The sequence below is a fragment of the Suncus etruscus genome, chromosome 11 (genome assembly GCF_024139225.1).
Source record: "Suncus etruscus isolate mSunEtr1 chromosome 11, mSunEtr1.pri.cur, whole genome shotgun sequence".
Classification (NCBI taxonomy): domain Eukaryota; kingdom Metazoa; phylum Chordata; class Mammalia; order Eulipotyphla; family Soricidae; genus Suncus; species Suncus etruscus.
This window is the reverse complement of record NC_064858.1, coordinates 8,594,752-8,610,424: the sequence shown is the minus strand read 5'-3', so window position 1 is coordinate 8,610,424 and position 15,673 is coordinate 8,594,752. Positions and strand designations below refer to the sequence as shown.

Sequence of the window (15,673 nt, the reverse complement as noted above, 5' to 3'; positions counted from 1 at the left end):
TGAATGCACAGCTAGGAGTAACCACTGAGCACTGCAGGGTGTGACCCCAAAATTAAAAAAAATAAAATAATTGTGGAAAGAAGGCTGTGAAAGTGATAGTAGAGTAGGGAGGGTATTTGCCTTGCAACAGCCGACCTGTTTCATCTATGGTTTTTTATAGAGTCCCTTGAGCCCAGCAGGATTAATTCCTAATTGCAGAGCCTTGAGTATTGCTGAATAGGGACCAAAAACAAAGCAAAAAATAGTACAGTAGGTAAGACTCATGCGTGGCTGACAGCTTTGGCAACAGTTTTCCTAGGCTGGGTCAAATAATTCTTCGGCCCAGGAAACTGAGATTTCAATGCCCACGATTTTTACACACCTGGTTTTGGATGCAACTCCATGCAAGCAATTGCCAGAATAAAAGAGAAAGATTTCCTTCTTTTTGGGGAAGGATGCTCATCCAGCACATGTGGCCCATACAATGCTGGAAACTGAACTCAGAGCTTCCCCATGTAAAACCTGTGCTATGCCCTCTGACCTGTCCCCCCCAGCATGAAACAGCTTCCCACTTACAGGGACACAGGATGAATGGCCAAGCCAAGGAGAATTGTTTTTTGATGATTTTATTTATAGAAAGTCTCACAGTATGTACATATACAAAAAAAAAAAAAAGGCGTAGTCAGGGCCAGGGGGATAGTACAAATAAAAAGTTTGTGAGTGGTGGCACAAGTGGTAAGGCATTTGCCTTGCACATACACATGCTAACCTAGGACCGACCATGGTTCAATCCCCCTGGCATCCCATATGGTCCCCCAAGCCAGGAGTGATTTCTGAGCGCATAGCCAAGAGTAACCCCTGAGCATCATCGAGTGTGGCCCAAAAACCAAAAAAAATAGTTTGTGGGGGCCAGCGAGGTGGCGCTAGAGGTAAGGTGTCTGCCTTGCAAGCGCTAGCCAAGGAAGGACTGCGGTTCAATCCCCCTGGCATCCCATATGGTCCCCCAAGCCAGGGGCAATTTCTGAGCACTTAGCCAGGAGTAACCCCTGAGCATCAAACGGGTGTGGCCCAAAAACAAAAATCAAAACAAAGCAAAAAAAATAGTTTGTGATCTGAAAAGGGGCCTGGCAGTGAGGCTAAGTGGGGACCTGGTCAACCACAGCTTGCAAGTCTGGGGTTCCCCAGAGCAGCAGCCACTGGAAAGCAGTGAGCCTGATGGGGAAGTGACAAGGATAAGAGAAGCACACTAGGGAAGACATAAGAAGACTCAGGTGGGCCAAGATGGGGGATGCGGGATATAAGAACAAGGGGAAGGAGCTCCAGACAGCTCCTTTGAGCCCTTCTGCATCTGGAAGAGGGCTGATCCCAACTCCCTCAGGGACCTTTCACCTGCCTCCTCTCCTCCAGCACCCAGGCTTTCCCGGGTCAAGGCCCTGCTGGAAGTCTCTGAGAAGGTGGCACTGAATTCCAGCTCCACCCAGCCTGTCCTGCAGAGCTTGCAGTCTTGAGAAGCTGTTCCAGGGTGGGTGACTGAAGTTGGCAGCAGCCAGCCCAGTGACTTTGGTGGTCTTGAATGGAAGTAGGTGGAAGAGGCTCCATCCATGATGGGATCAGTCATCCTGGGGGAAGCCGTAAGGAAGAAGAGTGAGTGAAGAGAAGAGAAGGGTTGGAGTGATAGTACAACAGGGATCGCAATTCATCAAGGTGCTGTTCTTGTATTTTTTTCATCTTTTTATTTGTTTGGTTTGGTTTGGCTTGGGGCCACACCCAGCAGTGCTCAGGGGTTACTCCTGGCTCTGCATTCAGAAGTTACTCCTGGCAGGCTCGGGGGACCATATGAGATGCTGGGGATCGAACCCAGGTTGGCCACGTTTAAGGCAAACACCCTACAAGCTGCGCTATCACTCCGGTCCTCAAGATGCTGTTCTGATGACTGCATCAGTCATCTATCTATCTATCTATCTATCTATCTATCTATATATATATATATATATATATATATATATATTTCTATATATATATATATATATATATATATATGTCCTCTACTTACCCACTCAGCATCCTCTGCCCCATCTCCCTGCTCTCGGGTCTCTGATGTGGTCCCCTGGACAGCCTTCTGAGCCATGATGTTGTCGGTCCAAGATGCTCCAGTCTTCCCATCACCCACGAAGTTGCACTTGGTCACTGTGCCAGCTTCGAGTTTGGCTAATGAATCTAGAAGGGAAGAAGGCGTGTGGCCTACTCCACCATAGAGGCCTGCTCATCTCCTAGGGTTCCCTCTGGCCTCCCCTGGCCAGTGTGTGGTCGAAAGGTCTGAGGTTGATCAGCATTCTCAATTCTAGGGTATCCATGCTCACAGCCCAGGGGGTGCCTCTCTGGTGACCCAGGGACAAATCTGCAGGTGCTACAGGAGCCAAGGAGCTCTGGACAGGCCAGAGGCACCACAGACGGCACAGGAAATCATGGGGCTGCTTACCCACGAAGGGGCCATCGCCCCGAGTTTTCAACCGGACCCCGGCTCCCAGCTCCAGCTCTATTGCCTCCATCTCCAACTCTGGCATCCAGAAGGCCAAGGTGTTCTCTGGCGTGAGGCTGTCTGTCAGTGCAAGCAGCTCCGGCTTCTCCACTATCCCCTTGAGCATTTCAGCTGTGAGTCGGTCCGTGTCCCCTTTGGCTTCCACCTCTGTGGGCACACGGCACAGAAATCACCTTCACAGCAAACCTGCTGGCTGGGGCCGGAGCGATGGTGCAAGCAGTAGGACGTTTGCCTTGCACACGCTAACCTAGGATGGGCTTCTATTTGATCTCCCAGCATCCCACATGGTCCCCCAAGCCAGGAGTGATTTCTGAGGGCATAGCCAGGAGTAATCCCTGAGCATCACCAGGTGTGCACTCCCCCCCCCCAAAAAAAAAACAAACTGGGGCCGGGCGGTGGCGCTGGAGGTAAGGTGCCTGCCTTACCTGCGCTAGCCTAGGAGACGGACCGCGGTTCGATCCCCCGGCGTCCCATATGGTCCCCCAAGCCAGGAGCGACTTCTGAGCGCATAGCCAGGAGTAACCCCTGAGCGTTACCGGGTGTGGCCCAAAAACCAAAAAAAAAAAAAAAAAAAACAAACTGCTGTGTTGACTCCTGTGTCCTCACAGCCCCACAGTGTCCCCCATACAACTCCTTCCCTCCTGCCCATTAGGCACCCTATGAGGCTTTCAGGACTGAGAACAGAAATACCAGTGGGGAACCTCCAAGAGAAGAGGGGCCAGGAGGGATAACTTGGGCCTTGAGGCCAGCTCTGAGAACTGAACACTTCCCAGATGCCAGGACCCCGAGTGACCACCCAGGCATAGCAGGGGACACCTACTGTAGGATGACATGAGGAAGCCGGTGTTCACCTTCTTGGTGGCACTGAAGTTGGGTTCGATTTCATTTCCCTTCAGGTCAAACTTTCGGCGATGGATACAACTGGGCCGGATATACAACACATAGTAGCGTTCCTGGGATCAGAAAGAGAAGGAATGAGGCAATCTGTGTCCTGACACCTCAGTGATCACAGTCTTAGCGGGGGTCTAAACCCCTCATCATACCCCAACTTCACTCTACCCAGGAACTCAGAGGATATTCAAGCTGGGTAGATGCAGTCACCCTAATAATTCTATTTTTTGGGGAGTGGAATGACACCTGGCAATGTTCAGGGGTTATTCCTGGCTCTATGCTCAGAAATTGCTCCTGGCAGGCTCGGGGGACCATATTGGATGACAGGATTTGAACCACCATCCATCCTGATCTGCTGTGTGCTGTGCTATCCTTCTGGCTCCCACCCTAATAATTCTTTTTTCTGTTTGTTTGTTTTTTGTTTTTGAGTCACACCCGGCAACGCTCAGGGGTTCCTCCTGGCTCTGTGCTCAAAAATCACTCCTGGCAGGCTTGGGGGACCATATGGAATACCGGGATTTGAACCACCAACCTTCTGCATGCAAGGCAAATGCTGTATCTCCATGCTATCTCTCCGGCCCCTAATAATTCCTATATCTTTAGTAATCACCCCCTTATGAATCACGCTAGGAGTCCAACTGAGGGTGGGCACAAAGCCTGACCCCTCTGTTTTTAAATAGCCAGACAGGAAGTACACTCACAAAAAATACATAATCCATGCCCACAACCCCACAAATACAGTGACCAGTGAAGGAAGCTAGCTATCAGGGTGTTTCAGTAAGTGTGCTAAAAGAAAGTTGTTTTTTTTCTTGGTCACATCCAGTGGTGCTCAGGGGTTACTCCTGGCTCTGTGCTCAGAAATCGCTCCTGGCAGGCACAGGGCACCATATGGGATGTTGAGATTTGAACCACTGTCCATCCTGGATCGACTGCTTGCAAGGCAAACGCTTTACTACTGTGCTATCTCTCTGACCCCAAGAAAATTATTTACAGCGCTCAGGGGTTACTCCTGGCTCTATGCTCAGAAATCGCTCCTGGCGGGGCTGGCGCAGTGGCGCTAGAGGTAAGGTGCCTGCCTTGCCTGCGCTAGCCTAGGACGGACCTAGGTTCAATCCCCCGACGTTCCATATGGTCTCCCAAGCCAGGCGCGATTTCTGAGCTCATAGCCAGGAGTAACCCCTGAGCGTCACCGGGTGTGGCCCCAAAACCAAAAAAAAAAATCGCTCCTGGCAGGCTCGGGGGACCCTATGGGATGCTGGGATTCGAACCACCATCCGTCCTTCTGCATGCAAGGCAAATGCCTTACCTCCATGCTATCTCTCTGGCCCTGAAAGAAAGTTCTTGAAGATGGTAACACTCTGCCTGTTGCCAGACACAGAGGCAGTTTTCCCTCATGTAGAGGCAACAATGTGGTGTGAGTTGTGAAGTTAAGTTGTAAAAATTCCAGAGGCAGGATCAGGCCGGTGTAAGGGGAGCGTCCACCATGATCTAAAGCTCAGTTGATCAACAGCTGGATGGAACGCTGAGATGGAGGAAGAGATTAGCACCCCAAGAAATAGGGAAGGGCAGGCCTGGGGGGGACAGAGAGAACTGCAATTGGAAGATGTGTGTGAAGTAGCAGTAGTCTATTACAAGACTGTGACAGGTGCCCAAAGTAAATGTCAGTGTCTAGTACGTCAGGGAAGGTGTTTGCCTCACATATGGCTGCCCCAGGTTCAATCTCGAACATCCCAGGGGTCCCCTGAGCACCATCAGGAGTGATCTCTGAGTGCAGAATTAGGATTAACCCCAAAGCATCACTGAATGTAGCCCCCCTCCAGAATAAAACTTTTTGTTTTGTTTTGTTTTTGTTTTTTGGGCCACACCCGGCGGCACTCAGGAGTTACTCTTTTTTTTTTTTTTTTTTTTGGTTTTTTGGGCCACACCCGGTAACGCTCAGGGGTTACTCCTGGCTATGCGCTCAGAAGTCGCTCCTGGCTTGGGGGACCATATGGGACGCCGGGGGATCGAACCTCGGTCCGTCTCCTAGGCTAGCGCAGGTAAGGCAGGCACCTTACCTCCAGCGCCACCGCCCGGCCCAGGAGTTACTCTTGACTATCCACTCAGAAATAGCTCCTGGCAGGCTCGGGACCATATGGGATGCTGGGATTTCGAACCAACCACCTCTAGGTCCTGGATCAGCTGCTTGCAAGGGCAAAACACCTCTGTGCTATCTCTCGGCCCCATTAAAACTATTTTTAAGTAAATCTCAAGAGTCCCTGTAAAATCCCCACAGTTTGTGAGATTACCCCATGCACTACTATTTTCTATCCCCAGGCACATAGATGGGTCTAAAGAAGCAGGTAGTGGCAATGAATGAATAAACCAAGCCAGTTAGGAATCATGGAGTCAGTGGCTTCTTCCTCATGGTGTCTCACAGCATGCCAAGCCAAAACTCTTTATTAAACCAATACCCTGGGCCAGAGCAATAGCACAGCATAGGGCGTTTGCCTTGCACGCTGCTGATCTGGACGGGACCTGGATTCGATCCCAACATCCCATATGGTTTGAGCCTGTCAGGAATAACCCCTAAGTGCCACCGGGTATGGTCCAAATACAAAAACAAACAAACAAAAAACAAGAGCCATTCACCAGGAGGATAAAGATGGAGTGATCCAGATGGGCTTTTACATATCAAAGGGAAAATTTAAAGAAGAGGAAAATGGGGGACCACTTTTATATTGTGCTCATTTCTGGGTGTCATCTTAAAAGTCCCCCTTCCATATTTGAGGAAGCAGGGGTCCTCTGGGAAAAAGCTGGGCGGAAGCACAGTGACTGCGATGGACCTTAAGTCCCTGGGCAAGGTTCTGAGGTGTCCTGTAAAGCTCTGCAGTAAACTTTAGGAAACAGAAGGGTAGGAGGGCAGAACAGGCCATCAGGGTTCAGCTGGGGGCAGCCTGGGGTAGGTTATGCCAGGCAAGTCAGAAGTGAGGCTGGCCATCACCCCATAGTTGTAGGGCACCATGACAGCTGGGAGCACCTGCCTGGCATGTATGTGCGTGCCATGATTTCCAGTGTGGCAACTTCCGTTTCCAGGCTGAGGGACAGGGCCAAAGCTGGGGATGTGATGTAAACACAGAGACTCTGGCAGGTGCCATTTCCTGTGCTTCAGACATGTAGACTGGCTAGCCCCCCAAGTTCCGAGAAAGGACTGCGCTGATCCCAAACTAAGAAGCATGGAGGGGAACTTCATGTCTTTGTGCTAGGGTTAGCTTTCCAGTGGACAACACGGTTTTGTCCTTCCATTTAGCAGCTCTGAGGCATTTCCCAGGACAGTAATCATGAACATCCAGAACCTTCTCCAGATGCCCCCCTTTCTGGGTTTATCTCCAGCAGACTCTGGCTGGACATTGGAGCTCCCAGGCTGGCCAACACCCTCAAGTGCTACTTCCCCTGTGTTAAAAAATCCTGAGACCGGGGCCGGGCAGTGGCGCTGGAGGTAAGGTGCCTGCCTTGCCTGCGCTAGCCTAGGACGGACCACGGTTCGATCCCTCGGCATCCCATATGGTTCCCCAAGAAGCCAGGAGCAACTTCTGAGCGCATAGCCAGGAGTAACCCCTGAGCGTCACAGGGTGTGGCCCAAAAACCAAAAAAACCAAAAAAAAAAAAAAAAAAAAAAATCCTGAGACCTAGGAAGGCACCAAGTTTAAAAAGGCCCTAAATGCCCAAGGGAGGGATTTTTTTTTTTTTTTTTGGTGTTTGGGCCACACCCCGGTAACGCTCAGGGGTTACTCCTGGCTATGTGCTCAGAAGTTGCTCCTGGCTTGGGGGACCATATGGGACACCGGGGGATCGAACCGCGGTCCGTCCAAGGCTAGCGCAGGCAAGGCAGGCACCTTACCTTTAGCGCCACCCCCCCCCCCCCCCGGCCCAAAGGGAGGGATTTTTAAAAGCTGTCTGCTATTATAGGAACTTTTCAAAGCAGTCTGTACTAGCAGAGAGGATATTGAAAAAGTAGCACCTGGGCCGGGAAGGTGGCGCTAGAGCTAAGGTGTCTGCCTTACAAGCGCTAGCCAAGGAACGGACGGCGGTTCGATCCCCCGGCGTCCCATATGGTCCCCCCCAAGCCAGGGGCGATTTCTGAGCACATAGCCAGGAGTAACCCCTGAGCGTCAAACGGGTGTGGCCCAAAAACCAAAAAAAAAAAAAAAAGAAAAAGTAGCACCTGTAAAAAAAGATGCTTAAGGGCCCGGAGAGATAGCACAGCGGTATTTGCCTTGCAAGCAGCCGATCCAGGACCTAAGGTGGTTGGTTCGAATCCCGGTGTCCCACATGGTCCCCCGTGCCTGCCAGGAGCTATTTCTGAGCAGACAGCCAGGAGTAACCCCTGAGCACCGCCGGGTGTGATCCAAAAACCAAAAAAAAAAAAAAAAAAAAAAAAAGATGCTTGAAAAAATAACCTGTACTCATGGGTATTAAAGCCCTGAAGAAACCTTGGTTGCCTGTCCATGAGGCATTCGGGAAATATAGGGATGTAGCATAAATATTAGTTGAGACATAATTTAGCTGACTTTTTTTTTTTTTGGTTTTTGGTTTTTGGGTCACACCCGGCAGCGCTCAGGGGTTACCCTTGCTGTCCGCTCAGAAATAGCTCCTGGCAGGCACGGGGGACCATATGGGACACCAGGATTCGAACCAACCACCTTTGGTCCTGGATCAAAACACCACTGTGCTATCTCTTTGGGGCCAAAAAAAAATTCTTAACTGGCCTTGCTACTGAGAAACTACTGATAGCAAGAAGCAGCTTCAAAAGTGAAACTATGAAACTATTCTGCGTCAGAAATATGCCTTGAACAATTTGCTCCTGTGCCTTTCTTTTTTTTTTTATTTTATATATAAATTAACCTTATGATTTGTCAAGAAACTGAGTATAAATATTCCACCTTTTGCTTTGAATAAATGGAACAGACCTTCAATCCAATCTGACTCCTTGGCTTCTGTTTCCCATTCACCAACCCCGGCTTCACACCTTTTAAGGGACCCCAGAAGATTCCTTTGTGTCAAGACCAATTAATCTGTGACACCTGGGTGCCCCTTCCCTGAGGAGACACCTTGATTCCAGCTTCCAGGAATCCCCAGAATAGAAAATAAAAACAGAGGGCCCGGAGAGATAGCACAGTGGCGTTTGCCTTGCAAGCAGCCAATCCAGGACCAAAGGTGGTTGGTTCGAATCCCGGTGTCCCATATGGTCCCCCGTGCCTGCAAGGAGCTATTTCTGAGTAGACAGCCAGGAGTAACCCCTGAGCATCGCCGGGTGTGACCCAAAAAAAAACAAAAAAAACAAAAAAAAAAAAAAAAAGAAAATAAAAACAGAAGGATGGTGCAGGCCAGGTGTTTCCCCAACATTCTCCCACCACCACCGCTAAGGAAAGAAAAGGGGAGAAACACATCTGAGTGGACATTTCCAGCTATGCAAATGGGACAAGGACACCAGTTTCTGGGGAACAGAGCTGGCACCCAGAAAGTGGCCCTGCCACCCACCATTGACTATGACAGCTCTGGCTTAGCCCTTCACACTCAGGACCATGGGAAGCACCACTGCTAAGAGCAGGACTCAGGACTCGGGGTGGGGCTTCCTAAGGAGCCCCTGATTGCTGTATCCCCCCCCCCCCAAGGCTCCAGGCATTAGCTTGTTCCATCGGGAGGGAGGTGACAAGGCATCTTCAGTGACACCCACCTGGGTCCTGAACCCATTTTGTTTTGTTTTGTTTTGTTTTTGTTTTGTTTTGGGGCCACACCCAGCAGTGCTCAGGGGTCACTCCTGGCTGGCTGCTCAGAAATAGCTCCTGGCAGGCACGGGGGACCATATGGAACACCGGGATTTGAACCAACCACCTTTGGTCCTGGATCGGCTGCTTGCAAGGCAAACGCCGATGTGCTATCTCTCCGGGCCCTGAACCCATTTCTTGCCTTTCCTGATGCAAACCTAATCCTGACCCCAAAGTGCTTTAGGATTTAGGGGTCCTGACTCTCGGGATCCCAAGGCAGCAGTCCCCACCTGACTGTGACCACAACAGCCAGACCTCTACCACCAAGGTACTGTCCTGACCTGCTTCAAACCTGCTCCATAAGCACCCAGGAAGGAAAGGGACCTCACAGAACCCCCCCCCCTCCACAGTTCAGCACAGCACCCTGGCCCTCACCTTCCTGCCGTTGACATCGGAGATGCTATGCCGGGACACGTCCACCAGCTCCCCCTCCAGCAGGACGCCTGCTCCCCTGCAGAGAGAGATGCAGGGGTGAGTCCCACAGAGCTGTGACTGTGCCCCACTTCTGTGTCAGGGCCCAGGGAGATGCCCCCAAATCCCTAGGTTCTGCAACTTCAAGGTTGTTTTCCCCCTGGCTTCACACACAGCATGGTGGATTCCTGTTCTCACAGCTGATACCCCAATGCCATGGGATGTACCCCCTCCAAAGAACTGGATCACCGGACCCCAGTTTTAGCTCTCAGCAACGCTGAAACTGGGGTGGTGTTCACTCCTTTTTCTCCAATTGCTCCCAGCATGAGCCACTATGTCCCCAGTTTGGATAGCCAGGACTGGATCTTAGATCCAACCCGCCTCCACCTCCGAGCGGGCTTGTCCCCCAAAATCCTGATCCCCCAAAATCCCATCCCTATCTGGAGTGGGGCACCAGAGCAGAGAGGCCTGAGGCTCCAGGGGTGATGATGACATTAAGGGGGAGGTCTGGGGCCGGAGAGATAGCATGGAGGTAAGGCGTTTGCCTTACATGCAGGAGGTCATCGGTTCGAATCCCGGCGTCCCATATGGTCCCCCGTGCCTGCCAGGAACAATTTCTGAGCCTGGAGCCAGGAATAATCCCTGAACACTGCCGGGTGTGACCCAAAAACCACAAACAAAAAAAAAAAAAAAAAAGGGGGGGGGGGAGGACTTTAATGCCACCAGGGCCAGGGAGGGGCCGGAGGTGGAACCAGACTCCCCCCCCAACACATCTGTACTTTAGTCGGTGCACCCCAGCTGCAGGGGGGCTGTTGGTAGGCCAGCCTTCCCCCCACTGGCCCTGGCGGGCACTGCCAGCCTTACCCCTGGTGGGCAGCAGGGTCCCAGGCCCCCGGCAGCCGCGTGCTGTGCACCCCCTTGCTCTGCAGGGCACTGTCATGGTAGATTCGACTCATTCTGGAGCCTGGGGGGATCCCCACCACATCCAGAAATCGCCTTCCTGGCAGGAAGTGGGGGCAAGACCCAACCACAGCTTCCAGGAAGCCCTGGCAGAGGCCCCTCCTCCTCCCTGGCCTCTTCCTGTTCTGCAAAGGGGAGGTCTGACCCCTGGGAGCCCAGGCAGAATATTTCCTGGGGTCATGGATGGAGAACAGGAAACAGCTCTCGGGGTCCCCCAGTGGTGGTTATGAGGAGGTGTCAGGGCTTGGGCTCAGATGGCACATTGCAAACTGCATTGCAGCCTTCTGAGCATACATGGGCCACTCTGAGCCCGCCTGGGCCCCAATTCCTATATATACCTTGTACCCCAGGTCTGTCTGGGGCAGGCGGGAAGATTTGGTCAACACTGCCTGCCTCCATGTCCTCCCACATGACTTTGGGCCCCTTTGCATAAGGCCTTTAAGAGCCTGGATGCCAGTGGTCTGTTGTCACCCCAGGATTGGAGAGAGTCTGGGTTTCTTAGTTCCACTCCACTTCCTGGGCAGAACCCCCCCTCAAATGTAACCTCCTGGGGAACATTCACCAGAAACAAGGAGTCCAGGTGTGAGTGGAGAAGATCCTCTCCTCTACATTCATGATTCTAATTTTTGGGGGGGGCCACATCTGACAGCACTCAGGAGTTACTCCTGGCTCTGCACTCAGAAATCACTCCTGGCAGGCTTGGGGGACCATATGGGATGCCAGGGATCAAATCCAGGTAATCCTGGGTTGGCAGAGTGCAAGGCAAATGCTCTTAACGCTGTGCTATCACTCTGGCCCCTTGATTCAATTTTTTTTTGTTTTTGGGTCACACCCGGCAGCATTCAGGGATTCCTCCTGGCTCTATACTCAGAAATCTCTCCTGGCAGGTTTGGGGGACCATATCGGGATTCAAACCACCACCATCCTTCTGCAAACAAGGCAAATGCCCTACCTCCATAAAATCTCTCCAGCCCTCTAATTTTTTTTATTTGTTTTTGGGCCACACCCAGTGACGCTCAGGGGTTACTCCTGGCTATGTGCTCAGAAATCGCTTCTGGCTTGGGGACCATATGAGACGCCGGGGGATCGAACCTTGGTCCATCCTGGGTCAGCCGCCTGCAAGACAGATGCCCTACCACTGTGCCACCGCTTCTGATTCTAATGATTTTTGTCCTTGAGGTCACACCTGGCAGTGCTCAGGGATCACTCCTGGCATGACTCAGGGGATCCTCCAGGAATGCCTGAGCTCAAACCCAGATCAGCTGTATACCAGACAAGCACCCTTTCTACTGTGCTATTGCTCCAATCCCTTAGCACATCTCCTACTTAGCATGTCTGATATTTCGCCTCGCTGCTAAGTCTGGCAGTTCCGGAAGAAATAAGCAGCCATGCCAAATTGCCATACTGCGGTGAGATCACCTGAGGAAAACACACAGAAGATGCAAACAAAGGCCGCTCTGGGGTGGAGTGAAGAGGGGGAGCAGAAGGGAGGGAGGGAGGGAGGGAGCAGAAGGGAGGGAGGGAGACACTGCAGCAGCCAGAAGGAGGAGTAAGCCATCCATCACCAGCTCAGTGACTGCAGATAGGGAAGAGCCAGACCTGTCAGGCTCCCACTCCAGGCCTCCTCTGAGGCCCTCATCTCAGAGACCCTCCCCACACCCCCTCACTGCATCACACACACACACACACACACCCGCCACACCCCATCATGTGCCCTCTCAGATGGTGGTCCCAGGTGGTATCTGAAAGGCACCTCAGGATGGGCCTGTGAAATTGGAAATTGGGTGACTGTTGAGACACTGCTGCAGTAAATGTGTCGCCATGACCCTGGCAGGCAGTGACTCTAGCTGTCAACTGTGGTAACTGAAGTGGGGTACAGATGGCAGGTAAAATGGAGCTGGGAGAGATAACATGGAGGTAGGGTGTTTGCCTTGCATGCAGAAGGACGGTGGTTCGAATCCCGGCATCCCCTATGGTCCCCTGAGCCTGCCAGGAGTGATTTCTGAGCGTAGAGCCAGGAGTACTGCCAGGTGTGAACCAAAAAAAAAACAACAACAACAACAAAAATGGAGCTGAGAAATGGAATGCCCACTGTACTGACAGTATAGTGATGCCAGGAAGGGAGAAGAGGTTGGCTTCCATGAGCAGTATTAGAGATTTAGGGAGAAGATGAAGTGGTGGCCTCCAAGTTTATGTGGGGTTCTCAGGTGCCTCCTCCGCTGAAGCTCCCACTCTCAGGCCAGCATGTTCTGAGCAGGGTCAACAGGCCCAGGAAAGCACAGTGTGTGGCCTTGGCAACTCTCCTTCAAGGTGGTGCCCAGGACAATGAATACAACCCTTGACATGGGAAACTCCCTCGGGTTCCTCCTGTCTGGAACCCCTGCAGAACTCACCAGAAGCAAATAGTCTGCAAAGCTGTCATGCGTTTTTCTTTTCCTTGCTTTTTTGTTTTAGGGGCCTCTCCTGCCAGTGCTCAGGGCTTACACGTGGCTCTGTGCTCAGTGGCTTTCATCTTTGCAAAACAGGCAAGGGACAAAGATCACAGAGCTGCAGAGCAAGTTGGGGGGGGGGGGGTCCCCAGAGCTCATTTGCATTCTAGCCAGCCTGGGTGCAGAGGTCTCCTTGAATACTTGCCACTTCTTGTTTGTTTGTTTGTTTGCTTGTCCACACCTGGTGTTATTTAGGGCTTAATTTCTGGCTCTGCACGGAGAAAATACTACTGGTGGACCATTTGGGGTGCCAGAGATTGAACCTGGGTCAGCTGCATGCTCCATCACTCTGGCACCCTACTCAGCATTTCTTGAAAAGTCTCAAAAGACCATATAAATAACTAAAAAGCCATAACAATAACTCTGAATATCCCTATATATATGTGTGTGTGTATATATATATATTATATATTGGTTTTTGGGTCACACCCGGCAGCACTAGGGATTACTCCTGGCTCTACGCTCAGAAATCGCCCCTGGCAGGCTCGGGGCACCATATGGGATGCCGGGATTCAAACCACCGTCCTTCTACATGTAAGGCAAACACTTTATCTCCATGATATCTCTCCGGCCCCTGAATATCCCTATATTAATTAAAATCAATAGTTTGTCATTTAAAAACACAATCTTCACAAATGCACCTACATATCCCTAAGGCAGATTTCTGAGAAGGAAATTCATGAATTCATGGCTGTGCAATATTTGTCTCAGATTTCTTTTTTTTTTTTTTTTTTTTTGGGGCCACACCCGGCGTTGCTTAGGAGTTACTCCTGGCTATCTGCTCAGAAATAGCTCCTGGCAGGCATGGGAAACTATATGGGACACCAGGATTTGAACCAACCACCTTAGGTCCTGAATCGGCTGCTTTCTTTTTTTTTTGGGGGGGGGGTTTTGGTTTTTGGTTTTGGGGCCACATCCAGCAGTGCTCAGGGGTTACTCCTGGCTGTCTGCTCAGAAATAGCTCCTGCCAGGCTAGGGGGACCATATGGGACACTGGAATTCGAACCAACCACCTTTGGTCCTGGGTTGGCCGCTTTCAAAGCAAACACCGCTGTGCTATCTCTCCAACCCCAGCTGTGCAATATTTGTGTTAAAAAAAGGAAGAAATCTCTAAAATCAACCTTCCACCTCAAGTAACTATAGAAAATGAACAAATTAAACTCCAAAGAAGTAGAGGGAAAGAAATAAGAGTGAAAAATCAATAAAATAGGAAACAGCAAACATTATAGATAAAAATCAATGAGACCACGCTGGTTCTCTGAAAAGATCAATAGAATTGATAAATCTTTAGGTAGATTGGTCCAAAGAAAAGAAAGGAAGATCCAAGTTGTCAATATAGCTTTATTTAAATTTATTTTTGTTAGGGGGAGAAAAAAATTAATTTGTTTTCTTCAAATGTTGACACGCACAGGATTCTAAAGTGTGATTTGCAAAGAATATTTGGAGACATATAGCTCCAACTAGATTTCTTTTTGTTGTTGTTGTTGTTGTTGTATTTTTGGATTTTGGGTCTCACCCAGCAGTGCTCAGGAGTTCCTCCTGGCTCTACGCTCAGAAATCGCTCCAGGCAGGCTCAGGGAACCCTATGGGATGCTGGGATTCGAACCACCATTCTTCTGCATGCAAGGTAAATGCCCTACCTCTATGCTATCTCTCCGACCCTCCAACTAGATTTCTTCCTCTCCTGTATTTAGCTTTGTTTGTTTGTTTTGGGCCACACCCAGTGTGCTCAGGGCTTACTCCTGGTTCTGCACTCAGGAATCACTCCTGCCAGTGCTCAAGAAATTATGGGAATCAGGAAATCATGCCAGGAATCAAACTCAGCTCAGCCATGTGCAAGGCAAGCAACCTTTCTCTGCTATACTGTTGCTCTGGGCCCTTTCCAAAATTATTAAACTGTGCTTTTTAAAAAAAAAAATACAGTTTAAAGTTTTGTTGAACATTATGGGGTTTATTTTTGTTTTGGTTTGTTTTTTCTTTTCCACTCTGAAACTGTTTTTATTGTTGTTTACTATTTTGAATGAAGTGCTGTGCTTTAAATTACTGTCAGTCCTACTTTTATTTTATTTTGGGGGGAGGGGTTTTGGGCCACACCCGGCAGCACTCAGGGGTTACTCATGGCTTCTAGTCAAAAATCACTCCTGGCAGGCTTGGGGGAGCCTATGGGATGGCGAGAATCAAACCCAGGTCTGTCCTGGTCTGCCATGAGCAAGGCAAATGCCCTACCACTGTGCTATCTGTCTGGCTCCCTGTTTCATTTTATTTTTTGGTTTGGGGGCCACACCCTGAGGCGCTCAGGGGTTACTCCTGGCTCTGCACTCAGAAATCACTCCTGGCTGGCTTGGGGAACCATATGGGATGCTGGGGCTCGAACCCAGGTTGGCTGTGTGCAAGGCAAAACAACCTACCCACTATGCTATCAGTCCAGCCCCTGTCATGCATGTGTCTGCCTTAACTACTCAAGGATTCCTAGTACCCGCCTGCTGTCAGGCAGGCTTTCGTCTGTCTCCAGAATCCTTCTCATCTCGCCAAGCTGAAGCACTCTACCCACCAAAGAGCAGCTCTCCTTTCCGCTTCCTCCAAGCCCCTGCCTGCCA

The 15,673-nt window shown here is 50.6% G+C and overlaps 1 protein-coding gene across 1 annotated transcript; it reads right to left on the bottom strand.

Moving 5' to 3' along the window:
* Nucleotides 1–1,115: 1,115 nt before the first annotated feature.
* Nucleotides 1,116–10,702, bottom strand: ARPIN (actin related protein 2/3 complex inhibitor). Its single transcript, XM_049783933.1, has 7 exons — nt 10,492–10,702; nt 9,592–9,667; nt 3,339–3,471; nt 2,459–2,665; nt 2,037–2,196; nt 1,369–1,598; nt 1,116–1,225 (listed from the first exon to the last, which is right to left on the bottom strand). Exons 1-7 carry the CDS (start codon nt 10,581–10,583, stop codon nt 1,116–1,118), a joined length of 1,008 nt encoding a protein of 335 aa, XP_049639890.1. The 5' UTR covers nt 10,584–10,702.
* Between the last annotated feature and the right edge of the window lie 4,971 nt (nt 10,703–15,673).